Source organism: Rhinoraja longicauda, chromosome 2 (assembly GCF_053455715.1).
Source record: "Rhinoraja longicauda isolate Sanriku21f chromosome 2, sRhiLon1.1, whole genome shotgun sequence".
In the NCBI taxonomy this organism is placed as follows: domain Eukaryota; kingdom Metazoa; phylum Chordata; class Chondrichthyes; order Rajiformes; family Arhynchobatidae; genus Rhinoraja; species Rhinoraja longicauda.
In genome coordinates, this window is record NC_135954.1 from 38,999,517 (window position 1) to 39,023,802 (window position 24,286).

Genomic DNA, 24,286 nt, shown 5'->3' on the forward strand with positions numbered 1-24,286 from the left:
AAACTGTACAGGCAAGCACCCATAGTCAGGATAGAACCCGGGTCACATGCTGTAAGTCAATAGCTCTACTGCTATGCTACTGTGCCACCCTACCATGATGTTGAACTTTTCTAACACTTTGATTTGGTCACTATGGCGATATTGACTCCACTTCTTGTCATCCCAACATATAAGAAAGATATGACAGTCCTTGAGAAAGGGAACAACTAGGACTTTCCTTGTAGTTTAACGTATTGGGCTTGAAAAAAAGTACATAAAGCAGTACGTATTTTGGTGTCATTGAATCATTGTAAACATATCACCTTTTAACCATTTTTGACTTTACCTACCTGTTTTTCAATTAGGATCACTCGACCAAGAAGCTGGTCTTCTAATCCTTTCATTGTGACAGTAAAGTCGATAATGGCAGTTTTAGCACTGATTTCGGGAGTGTAAGCAGGATTCGCCAACTTGGTGGTGATATACAGAGTAAATCCCAACATCACATCAACTTCTTTGTCACCAACTTTCACCTAACATGAAAAAAAACACTAGATATAATTACACTCATTTATTTGTTTCCATTTTCAGTAAATTTAAAATACAAAGTTATAAAACTACCTAAATTATTTCAGATATACAGGCATGGCTTTGAGATATCATAGATTCATACAGCATAGAAACAGGCCCATTGACCCAACTCATTTATGCTGACCAAAATACCCTATCTAAACTAGTTCCATTTGCCCACATTTACTCATATCACTCTAAAAGCCTTTCTTATCCATGTACCTGTCCAAAATACTTTTTTACATGTGGGCATTGTATCTGCCTTACCTACTTTCTCTGGCAGTTCATTCCATATAACTGCCACCCTCCATGTGAAAAAGTTGTCCTTTCATGTTCCTATGAAATATTTTCCTCTAACCTTATACCTATGCCCTCTAGTTCTAGATTCTTCTGCCATGGGAGAAAGGCTGCATTCACACTATCTATGTCTGTTTATCTGTAATTATTTGGATAGCTTTTGTAAAAAATGTAAGGTACAATGTATCAAATTAGTTCAATTAAACCCAATAAAACATTTAAATCCATTTCACACAAAGACATAAAATACAAGAGTTAGATCGAATAGACTGTGCTGAGTTTGAAAAGCATTGCAGCCACCATCAAATGAGAATTCCAACAGTGTAGTTTAATTTCATAATTTGAAATGAAGCTTAACCACATTAATGAGTGCACAATCTTAATCACTGCCACTTAAATTATTTAATATGCCATTCTAGCATAATAATCCTTTTGTCAGTCAAGCTTAAGAGTCATCCAGTGATCCGAATTTTTTAAAAAAATCAATTATTTGAATGAGGTATGTTCATGATTTTAGAAATATAAAACACTCATTGAGTATATATTGCATTTTTAAATGCATCAATTTTCTTCAAATATCGGCACGGTAGCGCAGCGGTAGAGTTGCTGCTTAACAGCGAATGCAGCGCCGGAGACTCAGGTTCGATCCTGACTACGGGTGCTGCACTGTAAGGAGTTTGTACGTTCTCCCCGTGACCTGCGTGGGTTTGCTCCGAGATCTTCGGTTTCCTCCCACACTCCAAAGACGTACAGGTATGTAGGTTAATTGGCTGGGTAAATGTAAAAATTGTCCCTAGTGGGTGTAGGATAGTGTTAATGTACGGGGATCGCTGGGCGGCGCGGACTTGGTGGGCCGAAAAGGCCTGTTTCCGGCTGTATATATATGATATGATATGATGATATCATCTTACTTTGTAAGTTGATCCTGATTTAATAAAGTTCTTTTCCAACACATTGTCAAGAGCAGGATCCAACTCCTCCCCTATATCCTCCATTAGTAGAGGGCGCCCCAAAGAAAGACAATCCTCCAGATGTGTCCTGAAGTATTTATGGTTTAACGATGTTATCTGAGGATACAGATTTTTAAATGAATCATTTAACTTATTGCAAATCATCAGGCAAAATTACGAAGAAATTGAAGCATATTCCAAAAGCAGCGAAAGAAGATTAATGCATTCAAGATAATGGATAAACATATCCCGTCAGGACAACCTCTTTCAAAGCAGTGCAGCTTGTTGTGCAGATTATCATCTCCCTTTTTTACTTCATCTGGGAATGGAGGACATGCCCAGCCTTACCTGCCAAATCTATCTTCCTACTTCTGCATTTTACAACTCCTACATTCTTCTTTGTATTGTTATTGGTTTATTATCATCATGTGGACCAAGATACAGTGAAACATTTTGTGTGCAATGCAATCATATCACCCTATACATGAGTACAATCAAGTCATACACAAGTACAATAGGTATTGCAAAGACAAATATACCAGGTACAAAATACAGTGTTGCAATGCTATAGCATTACAGCTGATGAGAAAAGGCAGATAAAGAAGTGCAAAGGCTGCAATAAGGTAGGTTGGGAGATTGGTGGTATACTCTTAGGTTATGACAGGACCATATTGTCAGGGAAGAAGCTGTTCTTGAATTTAGTGGTATGTGCTTTCAAGCTTTAATATCTTCTGCCCGACAAGAGAGGGGAGAAGAGAGAATGACTGGGGTGTAAATGGTCCTTTGATTATGTAACCTGCTTTCCGGAGGCAATGTGAAATGTAGATGGAGTCAATGAGGGTAGGGCTGGGCTGTGTGATGAACTGGGCTACATCCACAACTCTCTGCAATTTATTGCGTTCTCAGGCAGAGCAGTCGCCAAGCCAATTTGCGATGCATCCCAATAGACTGTGAAAATCGTTATCTAGAATTACAGTGGGATTATGATCAACTAGGCTAGTGGGCTGAGGAATGAAAAAGTTTAATTCAGATATCTGTGAGGTGTTGGCTTATGGGAAGTCAAGCCAGGTATACCTGTCGATACATGGACAGGAAAACTTTAGAGGGATTTGGACCAGATGCAAACAAATGGGAGTAGTCTGGATGAGTCAAGTCAAGACAAGTCAAGTCAATTTTATTTGTATAGCACATTTTAAAACAACCCACGTTGACCAAAGTGCTGTACATCTGATTAGGTACTAAGGAAAAAAATGAAAAATACAGTAGCACGCAAACAGTTCTTGGCTTGGCTCTCTTGGCTTGCATGGATGAGTTAAGCTAAAGGGCCAGTGTCCATGTTGTTTGACTCGATGACTCTATGTTCTCACCCACCAACTGCTCCCACTCACTCATTAAGCAGAAAACCTGCTTATTGCTTAATCCCATAGTTATCCTTGTTTTACGTTATCAGAGATACCCCTTGCCCTTATCATCCCTGCAGTTTTACCAGATTCTTTTGTCTCCTTCCCAGTTCTGACAAAGGGTCTTCAACCTGAAAAGTTTACTTTGTTTCCTTTCTCACAAATACTAAATATTCACAGAATTTTCTGTTTTCATTTAAAGGGATACGGCCCAAACGCAGGCAGGTGGGACTAGTGCAGATGGGACATGTTGTTCAGTGTTGGCAAGTTGGGCCAAAGGGCCTATTTCCATACTGTAGGACTCTACACACCGCTCTCTCTCATCTGGACAGCCAGGGGGGCTATGTGAGGATGCTGTTCATTGACTTTAGTTCAGCATTCAACACAATAGTCCCCAGCAGACTGGTTGAGAAGCTGCTGGAACTGGGGCTTAGCAGCCCTCTGTGTGCCTGGGTCCTGGACTTTCTCACTGCCAGGCCCCAAGTGGTCAGGATGGGGGAACACACATCTAGCTCCCTCACCCTGAACATAGGATCCCCCCAGGGCTGCATCCTTAGCCCCCTACTGTACTCCCTGTACACACATGACTGTGGGGCCAGGTTCAGCTCAAACTCCATCATCAAGTTTGCTGATGACGCTGTGGTGGTGGGCCGGATCTCCAACAACGATGAGAAGGCCTACCGGGAGGAGGTGGCTGATCTGGCACTCTGGTGTCAGGACAATAGCCTCCTCTTGAATGTCACTAAAACAAAGGAGCTGATTGTGGACTTCAGAAGGGCTAAACATCCAAGGACGTACACGCCACTGGAGATAAATGGGTCGATTGTGGATAGGGTGAGCAGTTTTAAATACTTGGGAGTCCGCATCGCAGAGGATCTGACGTGGGCAACGCACATTGCTGCACTGGTGGGTAAGGCTAAGCAGCGCCTTTACCACCTTAGACAACTGAGGAAATTCAGAGTGTCTCTGAAGATCCTTCATTGCTTCTACTCTGGGGCTGTAGAGAGCATCCTGTCCGGCAACATTACAGTCTGGTATGGGAACAGCTTTGCCCAGGACAGGATGGCCCTGCAGAGAGTAGTGCGTTCGGCAGAACGCACCATGGGAACTACACTCATCCCCCTGCAGGACCTATACATCAGGAGGTGCAGATCCAGAGCAAGTAAGATCATGAGGGACCCCTGTCACCCCAGTAACGGACTGTTCCAGATGCTACGATCAGGCAAACGCCTCCGCTGTCACGCTGTGAAAACGGAGAGGATGAGACGGAGCTTCTTCCCACAGGCCATCAGGACTGTCAACTTTTATAACCCCAGAGACTAAATTTTTGTCGACACTAATAGTAACTTATTAACTTTATTTATATGCTGTAACTGTAATTCTTTTTGTGCACAACCCGCAGGCATTGCCACTTTCATTTCACTGCACATCGTGTATGTGTATGTGACAAATAAATTTGACTTGACTTGACTTGACTCTATGACTCTATTTTAGATTTCCAGAATCTGCAGTATTTTCTGATTTTCACTCTTTCGAACCATGTTTTCGCATACTGTGTTTTTCAATTTCCCAGCAATATATGTTACACCTCTAAACTGGTAACCTATTCAATTAATTGTAAGTTTTGTGGGCTTATACATGGAAACTGAATGTGATTTCAAAGAATACATTTTCAAATTCTGCAAGCTGACAAATGTGCAAGGAAATGAATGTAAAAGTCTCTCAGGAAGTCTCAATTTCCTTAAAACTGATTCATGGAATCATATGGCACAAGAGAAAGATATCTGGCACATCATTCCCGCAATGAAGATAGTACTGTTTATTAAATATGTGTACTCCATTATCAAAGTTATTAAATTACTTGTAATTGCATGGAAGTTTGAAAGAGAAATATTCAAAAAAATTAATACAAAAGTAGAATTAATCATTCCTGAAACATCAACAGTAATTGGAAAATAACATAACTATTCTGTACAGCTGGAGGGAGATTAGCAAAAAATGAATTGACACCATACGTTTTACAGACACAAGTAGATACTTAAGCATCCATTGTAATGTATAATATACACGTTGGCAATGTTTCAGCCAACACACTGGAAAAAGCAAAGATCCAGGTCCATGCCAGAAACAATTCTGCACTAAATGAGGCTCATGCCAATTAAATGCTTTCATGAAAGCAAGACCTCCAGATGGCCAATACATAAAATTAAAGATCTGCTAAAGGGCAATGCCAAAAAAGGTATTTTCTGAAAACAAGAATATTTAGTCCTGCGAGGTCCTCGGAGGGCCAAGAATGTACCTCCTGACTCCACATCAGACTTTATCATATTAATTCTTCCAAGAGTTTACTTGACAACACCATAGCTAGAAAAGGAAATCAAGATGATTTGCTAGAGGCTGTCTAGTAGCCCTTCACAGGTTTCAGTATCAAGTAAATAAGGCCCAAGGTCCTATGTCAGATGTAATTTAGCCTTATCCCAATGTCATGGATCCTATTTGTATTTGTATTTGAATTTCCAATCCAGAGAAAGATATAGCTTGAAAACCAGCCCTTCAGCCCACCATCCGTGCCAACCCTCAACCACCCAACTGATCTTACATTAATGTCAGTTATTAATTTTCACTGTATTCTCATCAACTCAGTCCAGACATTAGCACTCACCTGCACACCCGAGGTAATTTACACTGGCCAAATGATATACCAACATACACATCTATGGTATCTGGGCGAAAACCAGAGCAGCCAGAGAAAATTGGAGTGGTTGCAGGGAGTTGCAAACTCCACACAGACAACACTCAAAGTAAGATTCTGTAAGATGTGTCAATCTGTTAACTAAAATTGCCCAAAATAGGCAAAGGCTTTTGAGGATATTCTGTCTATTTACATGAAAAACTGCACATTTAGTTTGAATTAGCAAATTTAGTTCGTAGGTTAATTGGGTTCTGTAAATTCTCCCTCGTGTGTAGGATAGAACTAATGTATGGGTGATAGCTAGTCATCGAGGACAGCGGGCCAAAGAACCTGTTTCCACACTTTATCTCTAAACTAAAGTAAACTAACTAGAGAGGAATCAGTGAATGAGATAGATGACAAATGAAGAGATTATTATCCTTCAAAAAGCCAGCTGCATCTTCAGAGTTTTCAATATAGTGAAATAGTCAGAGAGCATCAAGCTGCTACATGCAAGCTTATTTTACCTTCTTTCTCCAATAAAAATCAGCAGTTCAATTTTGTAGAACAAATGCCTAAAAATAGTTGGTAACCCTGAGGTTGCATTATTCACTCAGTTCCTGCAGACCAACAAAGATTTGTACGAGTGTCTGCTTCTGGAAAATTCAGTAGCACAGAAGGTCCTTTGCCTTACACATTCATGGTCTTTTCCCTGCAAGCTTTTCCTTAATTGAATCCACAAAGGAAAATACGCTGACCAAAACTGGGTCTAACAGTTTGCAGGATTGAGGGATCAGAGAATTGGCATGTAAAGGGGAAAATCACAGGCAGGTATCCATTGATGGGGAAAGCAGTAAAAAGTAAGATTGGCTGAAAGAGGTCAGTAATAGTTAGATCATCATAGTCAAGGCAGGGGTAGAATCACTCATTGGGAGATGATATTAATTCAGGAGAGCAGGCTTAGGTTGTCAGCATTATCTCAATATTCAGGGATAGAACAGCTACTTGGAGAGTAGGTTTAGTACTTAAGGTCACTGGTTATTATCTCTGGACATCAACATGCATTAATCAGCAGTCCAGCCGGGTTTGTGGTCAGCGGGTGGGGAATGCAATCGCTGATAGATGAGTATGGAGAGCAGAGGTTATGAGCTCCAGTAGCTCATCACCACAGAGGTGTGGGGATAAGGTTGATGGGCCTTGAAAGAGAGCCAGGTCAGTACCTATCTAGTGGGGAATTATGTGAACAGGGCTCCCTCCAGTGACTGAGGATCTGTTTGGGCAGTCACTGTTCAAAATATTCAGAAACAATTTTGACAAGCACTGCGAAAGCCTTATTTTAGCATGAGTGATAGATTATTGTGTGTGCTAGGTTGTCAGATTCACAGGAGGCCTGGAAAAAAGAAATCACATGCAATCCCTGATTTTCAAGAACATTTCAAATTCAATTGAATATGGATGCAAAGTGCATTAAACATGACACATGTGATTCAATTTCTAGGTTTGGAACTTTCATTTATACAATTCTTTATCATGACTCTAAATATATCCCAGAAAGCTTGACAGACAATTAATAACTTTTGCACAATTCCTGTTACACAGAGAAAATATGACAGCTGCCTGCCTGGCATAAGATAAGATTTCACCAATAGCAACGACACCATGTATATTTTATAGTGCTTGGTAAAGGATAAATGTTGGTCAGTATATATTCAAATGGAGTGTTGGCTTTAAAAAACAACAGTTGCCCGGACATATATGCTTTAATATTTCAAATATCTAACTTTATCTTGTTATGTAGATTTTAAATTGTTATTGTTTAAGCACAAAACGTAGGGGAAAGAAATCCACGCTTACCTGTAACTCGTTGTCTTTTTCTTTATTTTTAATCCAGATTTTACCTTGTCCTTGTGGATCAATCAGAAGGGAGTACCTAGTTGCTTTAGTTACAATGATGCCATTCTGTATGGACAGGTCATCATTTGGTAGACCCTGGAGATTCCATTCACCAATTGTAACATTATCAACCAGCATGTTGATTAGATTAATGTCCTGAGATACAGTATATTAAAAGGAATAAAAGTTGTTAACGGCATCATAAATCAATGTTGCAATCACATTTTACAAGTTAGGAAACCATCATAAAACTAAATAAGAACTTATTCGTAAAGTTAGGTTTTTGATTTATGTGTATTCAAAAGCAATGGTGGAAATATAATAGAAAAACACCAATTCACTGATTCAACTAAATTTAAAGATTAAATCTGTTTGGTATCTTCAAAATATGTTATAGATGAAACAGATGCTTCTTGCTTACAGTGGACTCATTGTCTGAAAAGATGAGTAGTAGTTGCCAACTGGTACTTTTGCAAAATAGTTGTTCTGGAATGCGTTTACTAATTTCATTTACCATCTGCGACAATTGATCTCTCTTGTTTGTACACCTGTTTGTTCTCTCTATCTCTCCACCAATTCTTTACAATTTAAAACTGGTTTAATTTCTAAATGTTCCCAGTTCTGATGAAAGGTCAATCAGCTGCAAACATTCAGTGTATTTTAATTCCAGAGCCAGAAATTGGTCATCTTTACCCAGTCTCACATGATTCCCAACCTACCAACATGATTGATTCTTAACTAGCTCAGAAAGAGCCGAATAAGCTGGTTAGATAAGAAATAGTCAACAAATGCCATGAATAAATAGGTAATGTTTAACACATTAATTTTTTGATTTCCACACCTCTAGAGGAAGGATGTTATTAATGAATTCTGAATCTTCCAATCTACCTCAATGTGGTTATTGTACTTTTAAAAAATTGCACTTGCACTGTAGATGGAAGACTATATTCTGCACTATTTTTGTTTTGTTTTGTGCTGTCTGATGCACTCATGTATGGTATGATTTGCCTGGATAGCACACAAAAAAAAGTTTTTCACTGTATTTTGTGACGATAATAAACTAATATAAGCACAATACCAAGCTAGAGAGGGTGCAGAAAAGATTCACAGGAATGTTGCCATGATGGCAAAGTAAGTGAACCTTGGATGACTAGAGAGTTTATACATTTGGTCAAAAAGAAAAAGGAAGTGCATGCAAGGTTTAAGAGGATAGAATCAGACAGGGTGTTTGACAATTATAAAGGACGATGAAACTCAATCAGGTAATTAGAACGGCCAATAAGGGACGACAAAATTGCTTTGGTGAGTTGGATTAAGGAACATCCCAAGCTTTTTATACCAACATTAGAAACTAGAGGGTAAACAGAGCGAATGTAGAATTGCTCAAGGATAAAGGAGGGAATTTGTGCTTAGAGTCTGGGGAGGGTGCAGGTGAAATACTAAACAAGTACTTGGCATCTGTTTTCACCAAGGAGAAAGACATAGAGGACAGAGGGGTCATTGTGGAGAATATTAATATGCAAGGGCTGTTTGGGATTAAGGAGGAGGAGATGTTGGGGCTCTTGAAGAGCATTAAGGTGGATAAATCCCCAGGACATGATGGGATTTATCCCAGGTTATTGGGAAAGGCAAAAGAGGAGATTGCGTGACCCTGAAATTAAAATCTTTGCATTGTCTCTTGCTACAGATGAGGTCCCAGAGGATTAGCATGTAGCTGATGTTGTTCCTTTATTTAAGGAGGGAAGTAGACAAAATCCAGGAAATTATTAGCCAATAAGCTTAATGTTAATGGCAGGGCAGCTATTGTGGAGGAAGAGGTGAAGGAGTGAGTGCAGGGATAGGCTGAGAAGGGGAGCGACCTGTCGGGGAGCGGCCTTGTCGAGTGAAGTGCCTTGAGAGAAAAGTACAAGTCTTTGGCTCGAGAGTCTTCGGTGAGGAGGCTGAGGGAGGAGACTACACCAAAAGTTGGAGAGGGTGAGACGCAGTGAAGAAATGACAGGAAGGTTGATTCAGTGTGATGCTTGCAGGAGGTGGGAGGTCAGGGAAACTGCTGGTGCCTCTGGCTGCTACAACTGTGGAAAGTGTGTCCACGTTCAGCTCCTGAAGGACCGTGTTGGGGCACTGGAGAGGTAACTGGATGACATCAGGATCATCCGAGAGAATGAGAGTTACCTGGACAAGACCTACAGTGAGATTGTTACACCGAAGTTACTGGAAGAGAGAAGGTGGGTGACGATGAGGAAGGGAAGGAAGCTGGGAGTACAGGAGACCCCGGGGGATGGACCCTTGATAACAGGTTCACCCTCTTGGAAGCTGTCGGGACAGAAACCATTGCCAGTCTGAGCGGTGGACAGGTCTGCGAGTCAAAGCGTGACGCTGAAGCAAAGCTGAAGAGACAGACGTCAGGCAGAGCCGTGGTAGTTGGGGACTCCATCGTGAGAGATACAGACAGGGGTTTCTGCGGCATCAGGCGGGATTCAAGGATAGTGTGTTGCCTCCCTGGTGCCAGGATCTAGGATGTCACGGACCGATTGCTGTGCATCCTCAAGGGTGAAGGTGAGCAGCCAAAAGTGGTAGTGCATGTCGGCACAAATGACGTCGGGAAGAATAGGAAAGAGATTCTGCAGCGTGACTTTAGAGAGCTCGGAAGAAGGCTGAAAAGCAGGACCTCGAGGGTGGTTATCTCCAGTTTCCAGTTCCTCATGCTGGTGAGGGCAGGAACAGGGAGATAGGGGATCTGAATGTGTGGCTGAGGAGCTGGTGCAGGGGGCAGGGATTTGGATTCTTAGACCACTGGGATCTGTTTTGGGGTAAGGGTGAATTGTACAAAAGGGACGGGTTGCATCTGAACAGGCGGAGGAACCAGCATCCTGGCAGGCAGGTTTGCCACTGCTACACCTAAAGAGAGGGGGGAGGAAACAAATAGGAAATACAAGGATAGAGTTAAAGGGAAAGAGAGTATAGGAAAGGTTAAGAAATACACCACAATTAACAGGACAGAAAGCTCATGAAGGGGTAGGGGAGTATGCCCAAGTGAAATAGGAATCGATGTGAAAGGTGAGGTGAGTAATGGGTTAAAAGTATTATATATGAATGCGCGAAGTATAATAAGTAAAGTGGATGAGTTTGAGGCTCAGTTAGAGATTGGTAGATATGACATTGTGGGGATTACAAAGACGTGGCTGCAGGTAGCTAATGTTATCCCACTTTTCAAGAAAGGAGCGAGAGAGAAAACAGGGAATTATAGACCAGTTATCCTGACAAAAGGATTGGTCCAAGTCAGCATGGATGTATGAAGGTGAAATCCTGCTTGAATAATCTTCTGGAATTTTTTGAGGATGTGACAAGTAAAATGGATGAAGGAGATCCAGTGGATGTAGTGTATCTGGACTTTCAGAAAGCCTTTGATAAGGTCCCACACAGAAGATTAGTGGGTAAAATTAGAGCACATGGTATTGGGGGTAGGGTATTGACATGGATAGATAATTGGTTGGCAGACAGGAAAAAAAGAGTAGGAATAAACGGATCCCTGTCAGAATGGCAAGCAGTGGCGAGTGGAGTGCCGCAAGGCTCGGTGCTGGGACCGTAACTATTTACAATACATATTAATAATTTAGATGATGGGATTAAAAGTAACACTAGCCAATTTGCAGATGACACAAAGCTAGGTGGCAGTGGGAACTGCAAAGAGAATGCTAGGAAGTTGCACGGTGACTTGGACAGGTTGAGTGAGTGGGCAGATGTATGGCAGATGCAGTATAATGTAGATAAATGTGTGGTTATCCACTTTGGCGGCAAGAACAAGGAAGCAATGCTGTCAGATTAGGAAAAACGGAAGTGCAACGAGACCTGGGTGAGCTTGTACACCAGTCACTGAAAGTAAACATGCAGGTACAGCAGGCAAAGAGGAAAGCCTTCATAATGGCCTTCATAACGAGAGGATTTGCGTATAGGAATAAAGAGGTCCTTCCGCAGTTGTACAGGGCCCTGATGAAACCATATCTGGAGTATTGTGCAGTTTTGTTCTCCTAATTTGAGGAAGGACATCCTTGCTATTGAGGCGGTGCAGCGTAGATTCACGAGGTTAATCCCTGAGATGGCGGGACTGTCATGTGAGGAAAGATTGGAAAGACTGGGCTTGAATTCACTGGATTTTAGAAGAATGAGAGAGGATTTTATAGAAACACATAAAATTGTAAAAGGATTGTAAAAATGTTCCCAATGTTGGGGGAGTCCAGAATCAGAGGCCACAGTCTAAGAATAAAGGGGAGGTCATTTAAAACTGAGATGAAAAAAAACGTTTTCACCCTGAGAGTTGTGAATTTGTGGAATTCTCTGCCACAGAAGGCAGTAGAGGCCAATTCACTGGATGAATTTAAAAGAGAGTTAGATACAGCTCTTGGGGCTAGCGAAATCAAGGGATATGGGGAGAAGGCAGGCACGGGGTACTGATTGTGGATGATCAGCCATGATCACAATGAATAGCGGTGCTGGCTTGAAGAGCCAAATGGCCTTCTCCTGCACCTATTTTCTATGTTTCTTTGTTTCTCTGATTCTTCAGGATAGGATTTACTCCCACTTGGAAGAGAATGGGTTAATTAAGGACAGTCAGTATGGCTTTGTTCGTGGTATCGGTTGGGATAATGAGTATGAGCATGAAGTCATGATGCAGTTTAAGAGACAATGATTTAGCAGCGTTTGGTGTATTGCATGCAGTTCTGGTCGCTCCATTACATGAAAGATGTGGTGGATTTGGAAATGATGCAGAGGAGGTTTAGCCGAGTGCTGCCTGGATGGGGGCATTAGCTGCAGGTGGCCGTTTGATATTTAGATTGCTTTCTTTGGAATACTGGAAGATGCGGGGAGACCAAATAAGTATATAAAATTATGAGAAGAATAGATAGGGTGGACAGTCAGAATCCTTTCCCCTGGATGGAAATATCAAACACTAGTGATAATAGGTTAAAGGTGAGAGGGGCAAAGTTTAAAGGAGATGTGCAGGCTACGTTTTTAACACACAGGGTGTTAAATGCCTGGAACCTTTGAATAGGCGTATGGACATGCAGGGAATTGGGGGTTATGGATTATGTACAGGCAGTTAAGAGATGGTTTTGGCATTGTGTTCTGCACAGACATTGTGGGCCTTAGAGCCAGTTCTTTCACAGTACTGTTCCATGTTATCTGTATATTACTTTATTCCACACTTTCCGTATGTTTGTCCTGTATTTTTTGTGCGGTTTTCATCCGGAACAAAACAGAACACGATCACGTGACAATTTTAGGACCACCTTACTCACCATTGTCCTAGGATGTGTCTATCCCAAGTTTCATTCAAATTGGTCTTATATTTTTGAAGTTATAGACATTTTAAAGTTTAAACATAAAGTTTAAAAATTCACTTTTCCACTTACCTTGCCCGTGTTCAGCGTTGATGTCACAATGGGATCCGCCCGAGTGACGGGAGTAACGGCCAATGAGGGAGGGGGGGCCACGATGACTGCCGGGGCGGGACCCGCCAGGGTGACGGGAGTGGCGGCCAATGAGGGGGGTGCCAATGAGGGGGGGCTCAATGCTGAGCTGACGAGCTGCCACTAACTTTAATAGATGCGCTCCCCTCCCCCGCCGGGAGGACCGGCGCCTGTCCTGGCGTTCCCCACACCTGACCTTCCTCCCATGGTGCAGCGCGGCGGCAGAGGGTCCAACAAGATGGCCGTCGCCACCGTTCGCTGCGGGTCCATGGCTCGCTCTTGCTGCAGCGCTGGCGGCACGGAGCCAAGGCGAGTGGCTCCCTCTCCCCTTCCCTGTCCCTCCTCGCCCGCCCACCGCCCTGGGGGACACTCCCCGCTCGGCAATGGATGTGCTCCCCCCCCGCCGGGAGGACGAGCTGCGTTTTCGACGTCAGTCCGCGCGTGTGTAGTTGGGGCCTGTCAATCTAATACAGATGCTCCCCGACTTAGTGGTGGAGTGGGGGGGAGGAGGAGGGTTCAGGGGTGATGAGGGGGGGGAGGGGAGGAGAGGGGGTTGAGGGGGGATGGTGTGGGTGAGGGAGGGGGAGGGGGGAGGGGAGGTGGGTGTTTGAGGGGGGATGGAGTGGGTGAGTGGGGAGGACGAGGGGGGTTCAGGGGGGATAGAGTGGGTGAGTGGAGGAGAGAGTGGAGGAGGGGGGATAAGGGGGGGTTGAGGGGAATGGAGTGGGTGTGTGGAGGGGAGGAGGGGGATTGATGGGGGATGGAGTGGGTGAATGGAGGGAGGGTTGCCCTGGGAGAGGCTCGCAGGAGAGATTTGGACCCAACGGGTCCACGTCAGTTTATATGTTCTATGTTCTGAGAAGTGATGCAAGAATCTTGAGCTAAAAACAAATTGTTGGCAGTTCAGGCAGCATCAATAGATCAGGACCGTTCTTCAGACTGATGACAGGGACTGTTTTCCCTTGAGTGAAGGAGGCTAAAGGGTGATCTGTTATAGGCTTTATGGCTCCAGACATCAGCCAATTGGGTAAGGTGTTCCAGGATTTGGATCCAGCCATAATGAAAGATTGGCAATATTTCCAAGTCAATTGATGCGCACATTTTAAGAGAGATCTGGAGGTAATAGGGTTTCCATAAGTCTGTTGCTCTTGTGCTCCATGGTGATAGAGGTCATGAGTTTGTGAGGCACTTTGAAGTAAGCGAGCCGAGTAACTTCAGTGTATTTTGTGGATGACACACACTACAACCGCTGTGCACTGGCGGTGAATGGCTTGCCAACCTGGTAACTCCTTTGTCCTGTGTGTATTCAGCTTTGTGAAAGCTACCTTACTCATCCAGCTAACTGGACAGGATTTTGTCATGCTCGCAATTTGTGCCTCATTGATGGATGAGAGGCTTCAGGGTAACTGGAGATGAGTTACCCAATTCAACACAGTAAGTGATGGTAAATGGCGACAGTGCAATTCCCCCCCCCCCCCCCCCCACTCCTCACCCGTGGGTGTCGAGCACAGGTAGTAGACAGAAAATAGTCTTTTTTTGTGATAAGAATGTTATCACCACAACACAACTGCATATTGCTATTATACTGTGCTTGTCAAACTTATTTTCCATTCGGCACATTTACACCTGTGCATTCTAAAAATGCACCCTTTGTTGAAATTGTGCAATGCTAATTTCCTTTTAATCTGATGAAACTGGAGACACAGGGAACTGCAGATGCTGGTTTACACGAAAAAAGAAACAAAGTGTTGAAGTAACTCAGTGGGTCAGACGGCATCTCTGGAGAATGTGGATAGGTAACATTGCAAGTCAAGGCCCTTCTTCAGGCTGGAAAATGTAAACTGGTTGGTTTCAAGAACTTTGAACAGTACAGTACAGGAACTGGTCCTTCAGCCCACAATGTCTGTGCCGAACATGATTCCAAGATAAACTAACCTCACCTGCCTGCATATATCCTCCACTCCCTGCATGTTTATGTGCCTCTCTAAAAGCTTCCTAAATACCACTACTTTATCACTTCCTTAATGGAAAGCTAATCCAAGTGGCAATTAATAATTTATCCAGATACTTTTCATATTTTCAATTCCAATGTTGCACAATTAAATGTTCATTCGATCAATGTATTGGGCTGCAATATGTGTTTTGATAAAATAGGAAAATCTTTCCAAATTTCCAAAAGCTCACTTACGTCACTGAATGGAATTTTGTTGCTGCTCATCTCTTCTTTCCATTTCTGAAGCAGAAGGTTCCTGTATTCTTGATTAAATGGGCCAGAGTAAGAGAGGAATCCAGTAGCCAACAGTACATCACCCACTAATCGTGTTATCTGGTCCTGAAAAAGTTTACTGCTTTCTGTCCACCGAACCTGAAGAGTTTCATTTGAAGATAAGAAAAGATTATCAAATAGTTTCAGTGCTGATTTGCATCTCTTATTTATTTACAAATGCAGCTTCTGAGCTCTTTTCTATTGCTTAAATAATGAATTTGTTTATCTCTAGTACCAGCTTTGACACGTGTCCCTTTACCTTAGTAAAGTCAATGCATCATGAGATTCTGCAAATAGGTTTGGAATATAAGGATTTTAACCACTAGTTTCCTATGGAAATTGGAATTTGTAATTTGTTTTGCATGTTCCTTGGCTGCATCAGTCTGTGCCAATTTTAATCATTGGGCCTAATTAAAATATTGCTGTGCAAGATAACCCCATTGATATGGTTAATGTTTTTGAATGAAATGTAAAGATTTGGATGAACTAGTGGAGCAAAGCTCAAATATATACAAAAATTTCCAACCCTTTAGAGTGTACAGAAGCTATTGATAACCTATTTTCATTTTCATAAGTTATATATTTTATTTATTCCTTCAAACTTTTACATAAAAAAACACATTTTTCTGCTGCAATTATCACAGTTATAATCGCGATCCAATGATAAGATATTTAATTAAATAGTTGCATAAATAATGAGCATAAAATTCAAGGATGTGCTGCCTTTCCTTACGCAGACTTGTGAATTATGAGTGCTAAGATGTTCCACTTGGCAATGTGCATTAATGAACATAACATTTACCCAAAATAATGCTGCTGCAGTTGCATCTCTAATTTTGCTGATATTGCTTTTTGGTGAAGTTAAAAATTGATAACATTACATTGTTGTTTAACTGTGATTTAATTAATAACCCAATTATTATACTCCGGTTCCAGTTACAACCCTGCAATTTACTATGTACATGTCCAAAGATTATGACATTTTGTTTAAAATTTAAATGCTAGTGTTAAGAACTTAATATAATTAGTATTTCCTATTACATTTATGCATGATCCCTTCATTTTATCTGTGCACACTCAATAAATGGTTTTGAACATTTAATAATATTCATTTAATATTGGCATTGAGTTTATGACAATTGTGAATCACCTTTTCACCACCCAGGCCTTCAATGAGGGCAGTGGCATTATTCATTTTCTTCCTACAGCCCTCCGCATCATCGAGTAATGTTTGTTTTTCTGACATTGCAGCATCATACATGGCCTGCACTACATTGAGCTCCCGTTGCTTGTCATCCAGCTGTGCTTGGGCATTGTTCAGTTCTTCTTGGGCAACAACTAGCTTGGCTTCTTGCAGAGTTAGATTTGCCTTTTTGCAAACAGACACATTAAAGTAAATAAAAAATATGGACACAGTGAAAGACATCAAAACGTATACCATTAGCATCGAAAAAACCTAGTATTTTTTATTATTTCGTATAGTCATGCAAAATTAAAATAATTGGACCTTAATTGAACAGCTATAGTTGTAACATACAAAATTATTTAAAACTGAGATTTGGTGAAAATCTCATGAAGAGATTTTATGCTATGTATAAATCTGCAGCCCCTGAAATTAGCCTTCATAAAACTGTAACAAAAGAGAATAAAGAAAAACACTCAAATACAGGAAATGTGCATAGTTGGGGGACAGTCATGGGAGAGTGAAATCCCACTGTCCACTTAAGGTATTTGACATGCCTTTTAGACAGATTTTCTACTCTGTATTTTACTCTACTTTCTGTACCCACATAACTTGTCGGCTAACCACAGCTTCAATGCTGCCTACAAATTCAACATAGACACCACTCTTATTTCCCGAATCACAGGTGGTAATGAGTCAGCACACTGCAGAGAGATCAAACACCTGATTGAGTGGTACCACAACAACATCCTCCCACTCAATGTCATAAAACCAAGGAAGTAATCATTGACTTCAGAAAGGGGAAATTGGGACACCAACCACCAGTTTTCATTGGTGAGTTGGTGCTGGAGAGAATTTGCAACTTCAGATTCCTGGCCGTTAACATTTCAGATGACCTGTCTGGGCCCAGTACTTAGATATAATCATGGGGAAGGTATGCCTATGCCACTACTTTCAGAGAAGTGTAAAGAGATGAAGCTATTTACTAGAATGTTGCCTGGGTTTCAGCACTTAGGCTACAGAGAGAGGTTGAACAGGTTGGGTCTTTATTCTTTGGAGCGTAGAAGGTTGAGGGGGGACTTGATAGAGGTTTTTAAAATTTTGAGAGGGACGGACAGAGTTGACGTGGGTAGGCTTTTCCCTTTGAGAGTGGGGAAGATTCCAACAAGGGGACATAGCTTCAGAATTGAGGGACAAAGGTTTAGGGGTAACATGAGGGGGAACTTCTTTACTCAGAGGGTTGTGGCTGTATGGAATGGGCTTCCGGTGGAAGTGGTGGAGGCTGGCTCGATTTTATTATTTAAGAGTAAATTGGATAGGTATATGGATAGGAAGGGATTGGAGGGTTATGGTCTGAGTGCAGGTAGATGAGACTAGGTCAGGGAGAATGGTCGGCGTGGACTGGTAGGGCCGGACAGGCCTGTTTCCATGCTGTAGTTGTTATATGTTATATGTTATATGTTATATGTCTCTGAATACTCTAATAATCTTCTACAGATGTATAGTAGAAGGTATCAATGATCCCCCACCATCCAAGAAAGCCCTCTTTTTGCTGCTACCATCAGGAGGTGCAGATCACCAGATTCAGGAACAGTGACTTCCCCAACAATTATCAGGTTCTTGAACTGACCCTCAGTAATAAAATTATATGGGTTCTTGCACCCCCGTGGATTTTTATTTATAATTGTACTATTGTCTTGGTTTTTTTTGCAGTCTTTCTTCTTTTCACTTTCTTGCAAAAGTTATGTGAAGTTTATGTATAATTTATGTTTCGATGTGTTGTCTGAGACTATGTGCCTGTGCTGCTGTTGGAAGCAATATTTTCATTGTACCTGTACCTTACAGCACTTGTGCATGTCAATAAATTCAACTTGACTTGCTTGGAAAATGCTGCAAATAATTTTGAATTACATTCCCTGTAAACTTGCAATCCATGTTATGCATTCATATCATACCTTTAATGGAAGTACTTCTTTGTTAATATCGAAGAAAGTTGCCATGGCCTTTGTCCATGAACATAGGCCTGCAATGTTCCCACATACTTTCTTGGCAGTCTCAAGATTGTAGTCATCCATGTTTAGGTATGGTTGCAGCAAATCCACGACCTCTCCTGTGATGCTATCCTGCATATCAAGCAAGGGTATGTTTAATCTTTTTTGGTAAAATGAATTACATAGATAAGCAATATTTGAAAAAAAACATTCTTATTAGCAATATATTATCACGCTGATTCTTCTGCCGGAAAGAACTCTCGGGTATGAATATTTTCAAATTTCTACAACTGAAATTTATGGTCTATAGATAAGTCAGAAATGTCAACATAAGCCCAGCCATATCTACTCAATCACTGACCCCACCAAAGTCTTTTGGGGATCAGAAGCCACAGGTGTGCATCTCTGTGTCACTTGCACAAAGCTAAAAATTACCATGCTAGTGACCCCAAATCTCCTTTCGAAAAACAAACTGAGTTTATGTATCCACTTCAATAATTATTTAAAAATCTGATCCCACAAATGCAGCTCTATCCATTCATCCAATAAGTCATTGAGGTATGAATAACGAAGTTAGTAACCTCTTCCTGGAACTACATTTCATCTTGTGAGTATGGCATTATTAGCTGGAGCTGGAGGTGCTTGCCCCACAAGGCTATCCCAGAAACTTGACCACGGGATTGGAAATTTCAAATCCTACATCATGACTTAATTTTCGACCATTTTGACATAATTCTAACCAAGTTGATCACACTGAAAGGCGAAGTAATATTTGGGATCTAGATATTTTGTGGTCATAGGCTGCTATTTGTGCACTGCCAAATATTTAAAGCTGTTTCTCAATAAAAAAATATTGCATTCACATGAAGCATTGAAGTGTAAGCATGACGTCAAGGCCACACTCAAATCATGGAATATGAACTAGTATTAGTCACATAATGTACGATAGTAAAGGTGAAGCAATTTCATTTACATTACAATATTTGCATTTGGGCGGCACAGTGGCGCAGCGGTAGAGTTTCTGCCTTAGAGCGCCAAAGACCCGGGTTCGATCCTGACTATGGGTGCTGTCTGTACGGAATTTGTATGTTCTTCCTGTGACCTTGTGGCATTTCTCCTGGAGTTCCAGTTCCTCCCATACTCCAAAGACGTACAAGTTTTTACGTTAATTGGCTTCGGTAAAATTGTAAATTGTCCTTAGTGTGTAGGAGTGTTGGTGTACGGGGTGATCGCTGGTCGGCACAGACTCAGTGGGCTGAAGGGCCTGCGGCAATGCTGTATTTCTAAAGTCTAAACTCTAAACATACCTTGACAGCGAGTAAGAGGTATTAGAAATTATACTTGGAAGGAAAAAGTTTCATCTGATCCTTTTGAGTTGACCTTTTACTGAGTTAACAATGTGTTAGCAATTTCTCATCATGATTGAATATTACTGCAGTACAGATTTGGTTGCTGTGACAATGCACACATAGGCAATTCTCTTTTCTCAATATGATTACAATGAAATACAGATCTTTAAACATTGCAATTGCAAATATGTTGTCAAGGTTACCTGACTGAGTGTGAGAACATGATTTTTGAAAATAGTCATGATTTTTTTAGTTACAATAAAAAAGCAAGTCAAGAAGGCACACAAAGGATACTTTTCTCAAATGGGCATATGAAAAATACTTTAGAAAGAGAAACTAAATCGTACAAATGTCAGAGATTTAAGCTCAGAGGGGGAAACATTTAAGGTTTTTTACGCAGAGAGTGGTAGCTCCCTGGAACGCGCTGCCAGGGATAGCGGTGGAAACAGATACAATAGGCATGAAGCATTTAAGTGGCTTTTAGAGAGTCACATGGATATGCAGGAAATGGAGGGATATGGATCATATGCAGGCAGAGATGATTAATTTAACTTAGCATTGTGTTTGGCGTGGACATTGAGGTCCAAATGTGCTGTTCATCTGCTGTATTGTTCTATGTTTTATGTTAAAACCTCTCTCTGTGCCTTTAAGCTCATGATATTTAAACGTTTAGACTAACTTTTTCCCAAACTATGTCTTCTTGTACTTGATATATTGATATATTGTGTCACTATGTAACACAATCTTGTACCGTTGACAACTCATATCGTTGGTTGTATTCTGATCTCAGGTTTTAACTGAACATTTGTATGATTTGCAACACTACATTCCACAATAGATTAACTCCTGTTGAATTATTCTTCTCAAATGACTCCTTAGGACAGAAACTAATTTGTTTCCACTCGAGCAGTCTGGGTTCTGAGGTGGCTGATGAGATCAACACGGGACTTACAAATGTTGTCACTTGGACAGGTGGTGCTGGGTGGTGGTGTTAGACCGTATGTTCTTATCACCTGAATATTTGAAGAATTACACAATCATGGGCTTATTCCAGAAGTTGATCCAGTGAAAGAAATGACACAAAGTTTCACAGAATTTTAAGTGGTGACACTTTCTCAAACCTAGAGCTGAGTACAATACCAATGGCACAACTTTCTTTGAGAAGCTCAACGAGACTGAAAAAACCCCCCATATGGAGTTTAAATTAATTATGTAAATAATATGAATATTGGTCCACCATCGATTTTCCAGCAACTGATGGTTTGGCACCTCCTTTAATCCGGACAAAAGTACGAGAGCATTGCGTGTGGCACACGCTCCTTTGGGATGTGTGCCTCCATCCTGAAAGATTTAATTGTTTACATCTTTGTTACTTGTTAATTCTTAAATAAAGCTTCTCGCAGTTTAGGGTATAATTAGTGGCTCAGAGGTGTATTGTTGAATTATTATTACGTGATCTCTGTTGCTGGGTGGCGGGTTGTCCCTTTGTTGTTTTTAGTCTGTTTTATTTGTATGTTTTAGTTAATCTTTAGTTTTAGTATTATGTGGCGGGGTGGGGGGAGAGTGGGGGAAACTTTTTTAAATCAGTGTACTTACCGAAAATAGAATAAATAAATAGGATACATGCATTACACAATTCTGCTACTACCTGCTATTCGAATAAAAATCCACATAGTCATTACAATTACAACCAGTTGATCTAACTTTTTCAGTCAGAGAGTTGTAAATCTGTGGAATTCTGCATCAGAAGGCAGTGGAGGCCAATTCTCTGAATGCATTCAAGAGAAAGCTAGATAGAGCTCTTAAGGATACCTCTTAAGGGTATGGGGAGAAGGCAGGAACGGGGTACTGATTGAGAATGATCAGCCATGATCACATTGAATGGTGGTGCTGGCTCAAAGGGCCGAATGGCCTACTCCTGCACCTATTGTCTATTGTCTATCAATCAGTCAGTAAGGAAGATTTAAGGAAATTCATAATTGCTTTTCAATTTTTCTTGGACTGGTTTGGAGAAATGCCAAATTAATGTGATTAGGCAGCAATTTTTTGAAAGCTTGCAATAAAGGTTATTATCATGGTGAAAATATTCCGGGAAATGTCATCATGAGGCACTTATGACACAGCTGTGGAACATTTGCCTGTTTCACTGAGAGTTGATGATCTAATTGAACTAATGATCAACTGAATTAGTGCTGCCGACAGCACTACAAAATGGACAGGAGGACACAGAATGAGAATTTTAGTTTAGTTTAGAAATACAGCGTGGAAACAGGCCCTTCAACCCACCGAGTCCACGCCGACCAACGTTACACTAGTTCTAACTTACACACTTGGGACAATTTACAGAAGCCAATTACCCTACAAACCTGCACGTCTTTGGAGTGTGGAGGAAATTGGATTACTCAACGTACAGACAGCACCCGCAGTCGGGAAGGAACCCAGGTTTCTGGTGCTGCAAGGTAGCAACGCTACCTCTACACCACTCTGCAGGCTTGCATCCAAGGGTCCCAGGAACTTCATTAAATCCTTAGACTCAATCAAATAATCAAATGTGTTTTGACTTCCTAATTTTCCCCTGACATGTTATATTTAAATTAATATTCATTGAGCTCTTGGATTGCAATCAGTAATTAAATACAGCAAGATAACACACACGGTACGGAATACATCATAAGCATTCGATCATTTCATTGAATTATATTATAGTCTGAGTACAAATCCATCAATCAGATTCAAACCAAAGAGGAGACACAAGACACTATAGTTGCTGGAATCTGGACCTTAAAAAAACTGTTGTGAGGAATTCAGTGGACCAGCATTCATGTAAGGAAAGAGACTCTCAAAATCCCTGATCTAGATTCATCCCCGATCTGGATAAATTTAGACAAATTGTAGAGCTGACCTGCACTTAGGTTTTAATCGGCAGGTACATGATGAAGGAGTGGTGAAATGAGCTTTGGTATTTGAAAATTAAACACCCCCTCACCAATAAATCCACGTCACATCCTTATCTTCCTTCACTACATCCATGTTATATAATAGGCCTTCACTACCCCACTACTCCCTGGTCTACTCTTCTGACCTCACCCACCACTCCCTATCTAAGGCACCTTTCCATGTGATAGGAGAAGACGCAACATATGTCTATTCACTTCTTCCCTTCCTATCATCCAGGGTTCTACACAATCATTCCATGTGAAGCAGTGTGAAAGAAGGAACTGCAGATGCTGGTTTAAACCGAAGATAGACACAAAAAGCTGGAGTAACTCAGTGGAACGGGCAACATCTCAGGAGAGAAGGAATGGGTGACGTTTCAGGTCGAGACCCTTTTTCAGACTGGTTAGCGATAAGGGAAACGAGAGATATAGACAGTGATGTGGAGCGATAAAGAACAATGAATGAAAGATATGCAAAAAAGTAACGATGATAAAGGAAACAACCCATTGTTAGCTGTTTGTAGGGCTTTCATTCATTGTTCTTTATCTCTCCACATTAAGTCAAGTCAAGTCAAGTCAAATTTATTTGTCACATACACATAGACGATGTGCAGTGAAATGAAAGTGGCAATGCCTGCGGGTTGTGCACAAAAAGAATTACAGTTACAGCATATAAATAAAGTTAATAAGTTACTATTATTGTCGACAAAAAATTTAGTCTCTGGGGTTATAAAAGTTGACAGTCCTGATGGCCTGTGGGAAGAAGCTCCGTCTCATCCTCTCCGTTTTCACAGCGTGACAGCGGAGGCGTTTGCCTGATCGTAGCATCTGGAACAGTCTGTTACTGGGGTGGCAGGGGTCCCTCATGATCTTGCTTGCTCTGGATCTGCACCTCCTGATGTATAGGTCCTGCAGGGGGACGAGTGTAGTTCCCATGGTGCGTTCTGCCGAACGCACTACTCTCTGCAGGGCTATCCTGTCCTGGGCAGAGCTGTTCCCAAACCAGACTGTAATGTTGCCGGACAGGATGCTCTCTACAGCCCCAGAGTAGAAGCAATGAAGGATCCTCTGAGACACTCTGAATTTCCTCAGTTGTCTAAGGTGGTAAAGGCGCTGCTTAGCCTTACCCACCAGTGTGGCAATGTGCGTTGCCCACGTCAGATCCTCTGCGATGCGGACTCCCAAGTATTTGAAACTGCTCACCCTATCCACAATAGACCCATTTATCTCCAGTGGCGTGTACGTCCTTGGATGTTTAGCCCTTCTGAAGTCCACAATCAGCTCCTTTGTTTTAGTGACATTCAAGAGGAGGCTATTGTCCTGACACCAGAGT

The 24,286-nt window shown here is 41.5% G+C and overlaps 1 protein-coding gene across 3 annotated transcripts in view; it reads right to left on the reverse strand.

Annotated features, from left to right (window-relative positions):
- The window catches only part of dnah5l (dynein, axonemal, heavy chain 5 like), a 243,879-nt gene that overhangs the window by 79,867 nt on the left and 139,726 nt on the right, over positions 1 to 24,286 (reverse strand). For all 3 annotated transcript variants that reach the window (XM_078417775.1, XM_078417784.1, XM_078417793.1), the window contains exons 59-64: positions 18,633 to 18,800; positions 16,645 to 16,863; positions 15,417 to 15,593; positions 7,722 to 7,916; positions 1,758 to 1,913; positions 330 to 512 (exon numbers count right to left, since the gene is read on the reverse strand). In XM_078417775.1, the coding sequence (XP_078273901.1) occupies positions 330 to 512; positions 1,758 to 1,913; positions 7,722 to 7,916; positions 15,417 to 15,593; positions 16,645 to 16,863; positions 18,633 to 18,800 (1,098 nt within the window). The remainder of the gene's footprint in view (positions 1 to 329; positions 513 to 1,757; positions 1,914 to 7,721; positions 7,917 to 15,416; positions 15,594 to 16,644; positions 16,864 to 18,632; positions 18,801 to 24,286) is intronic.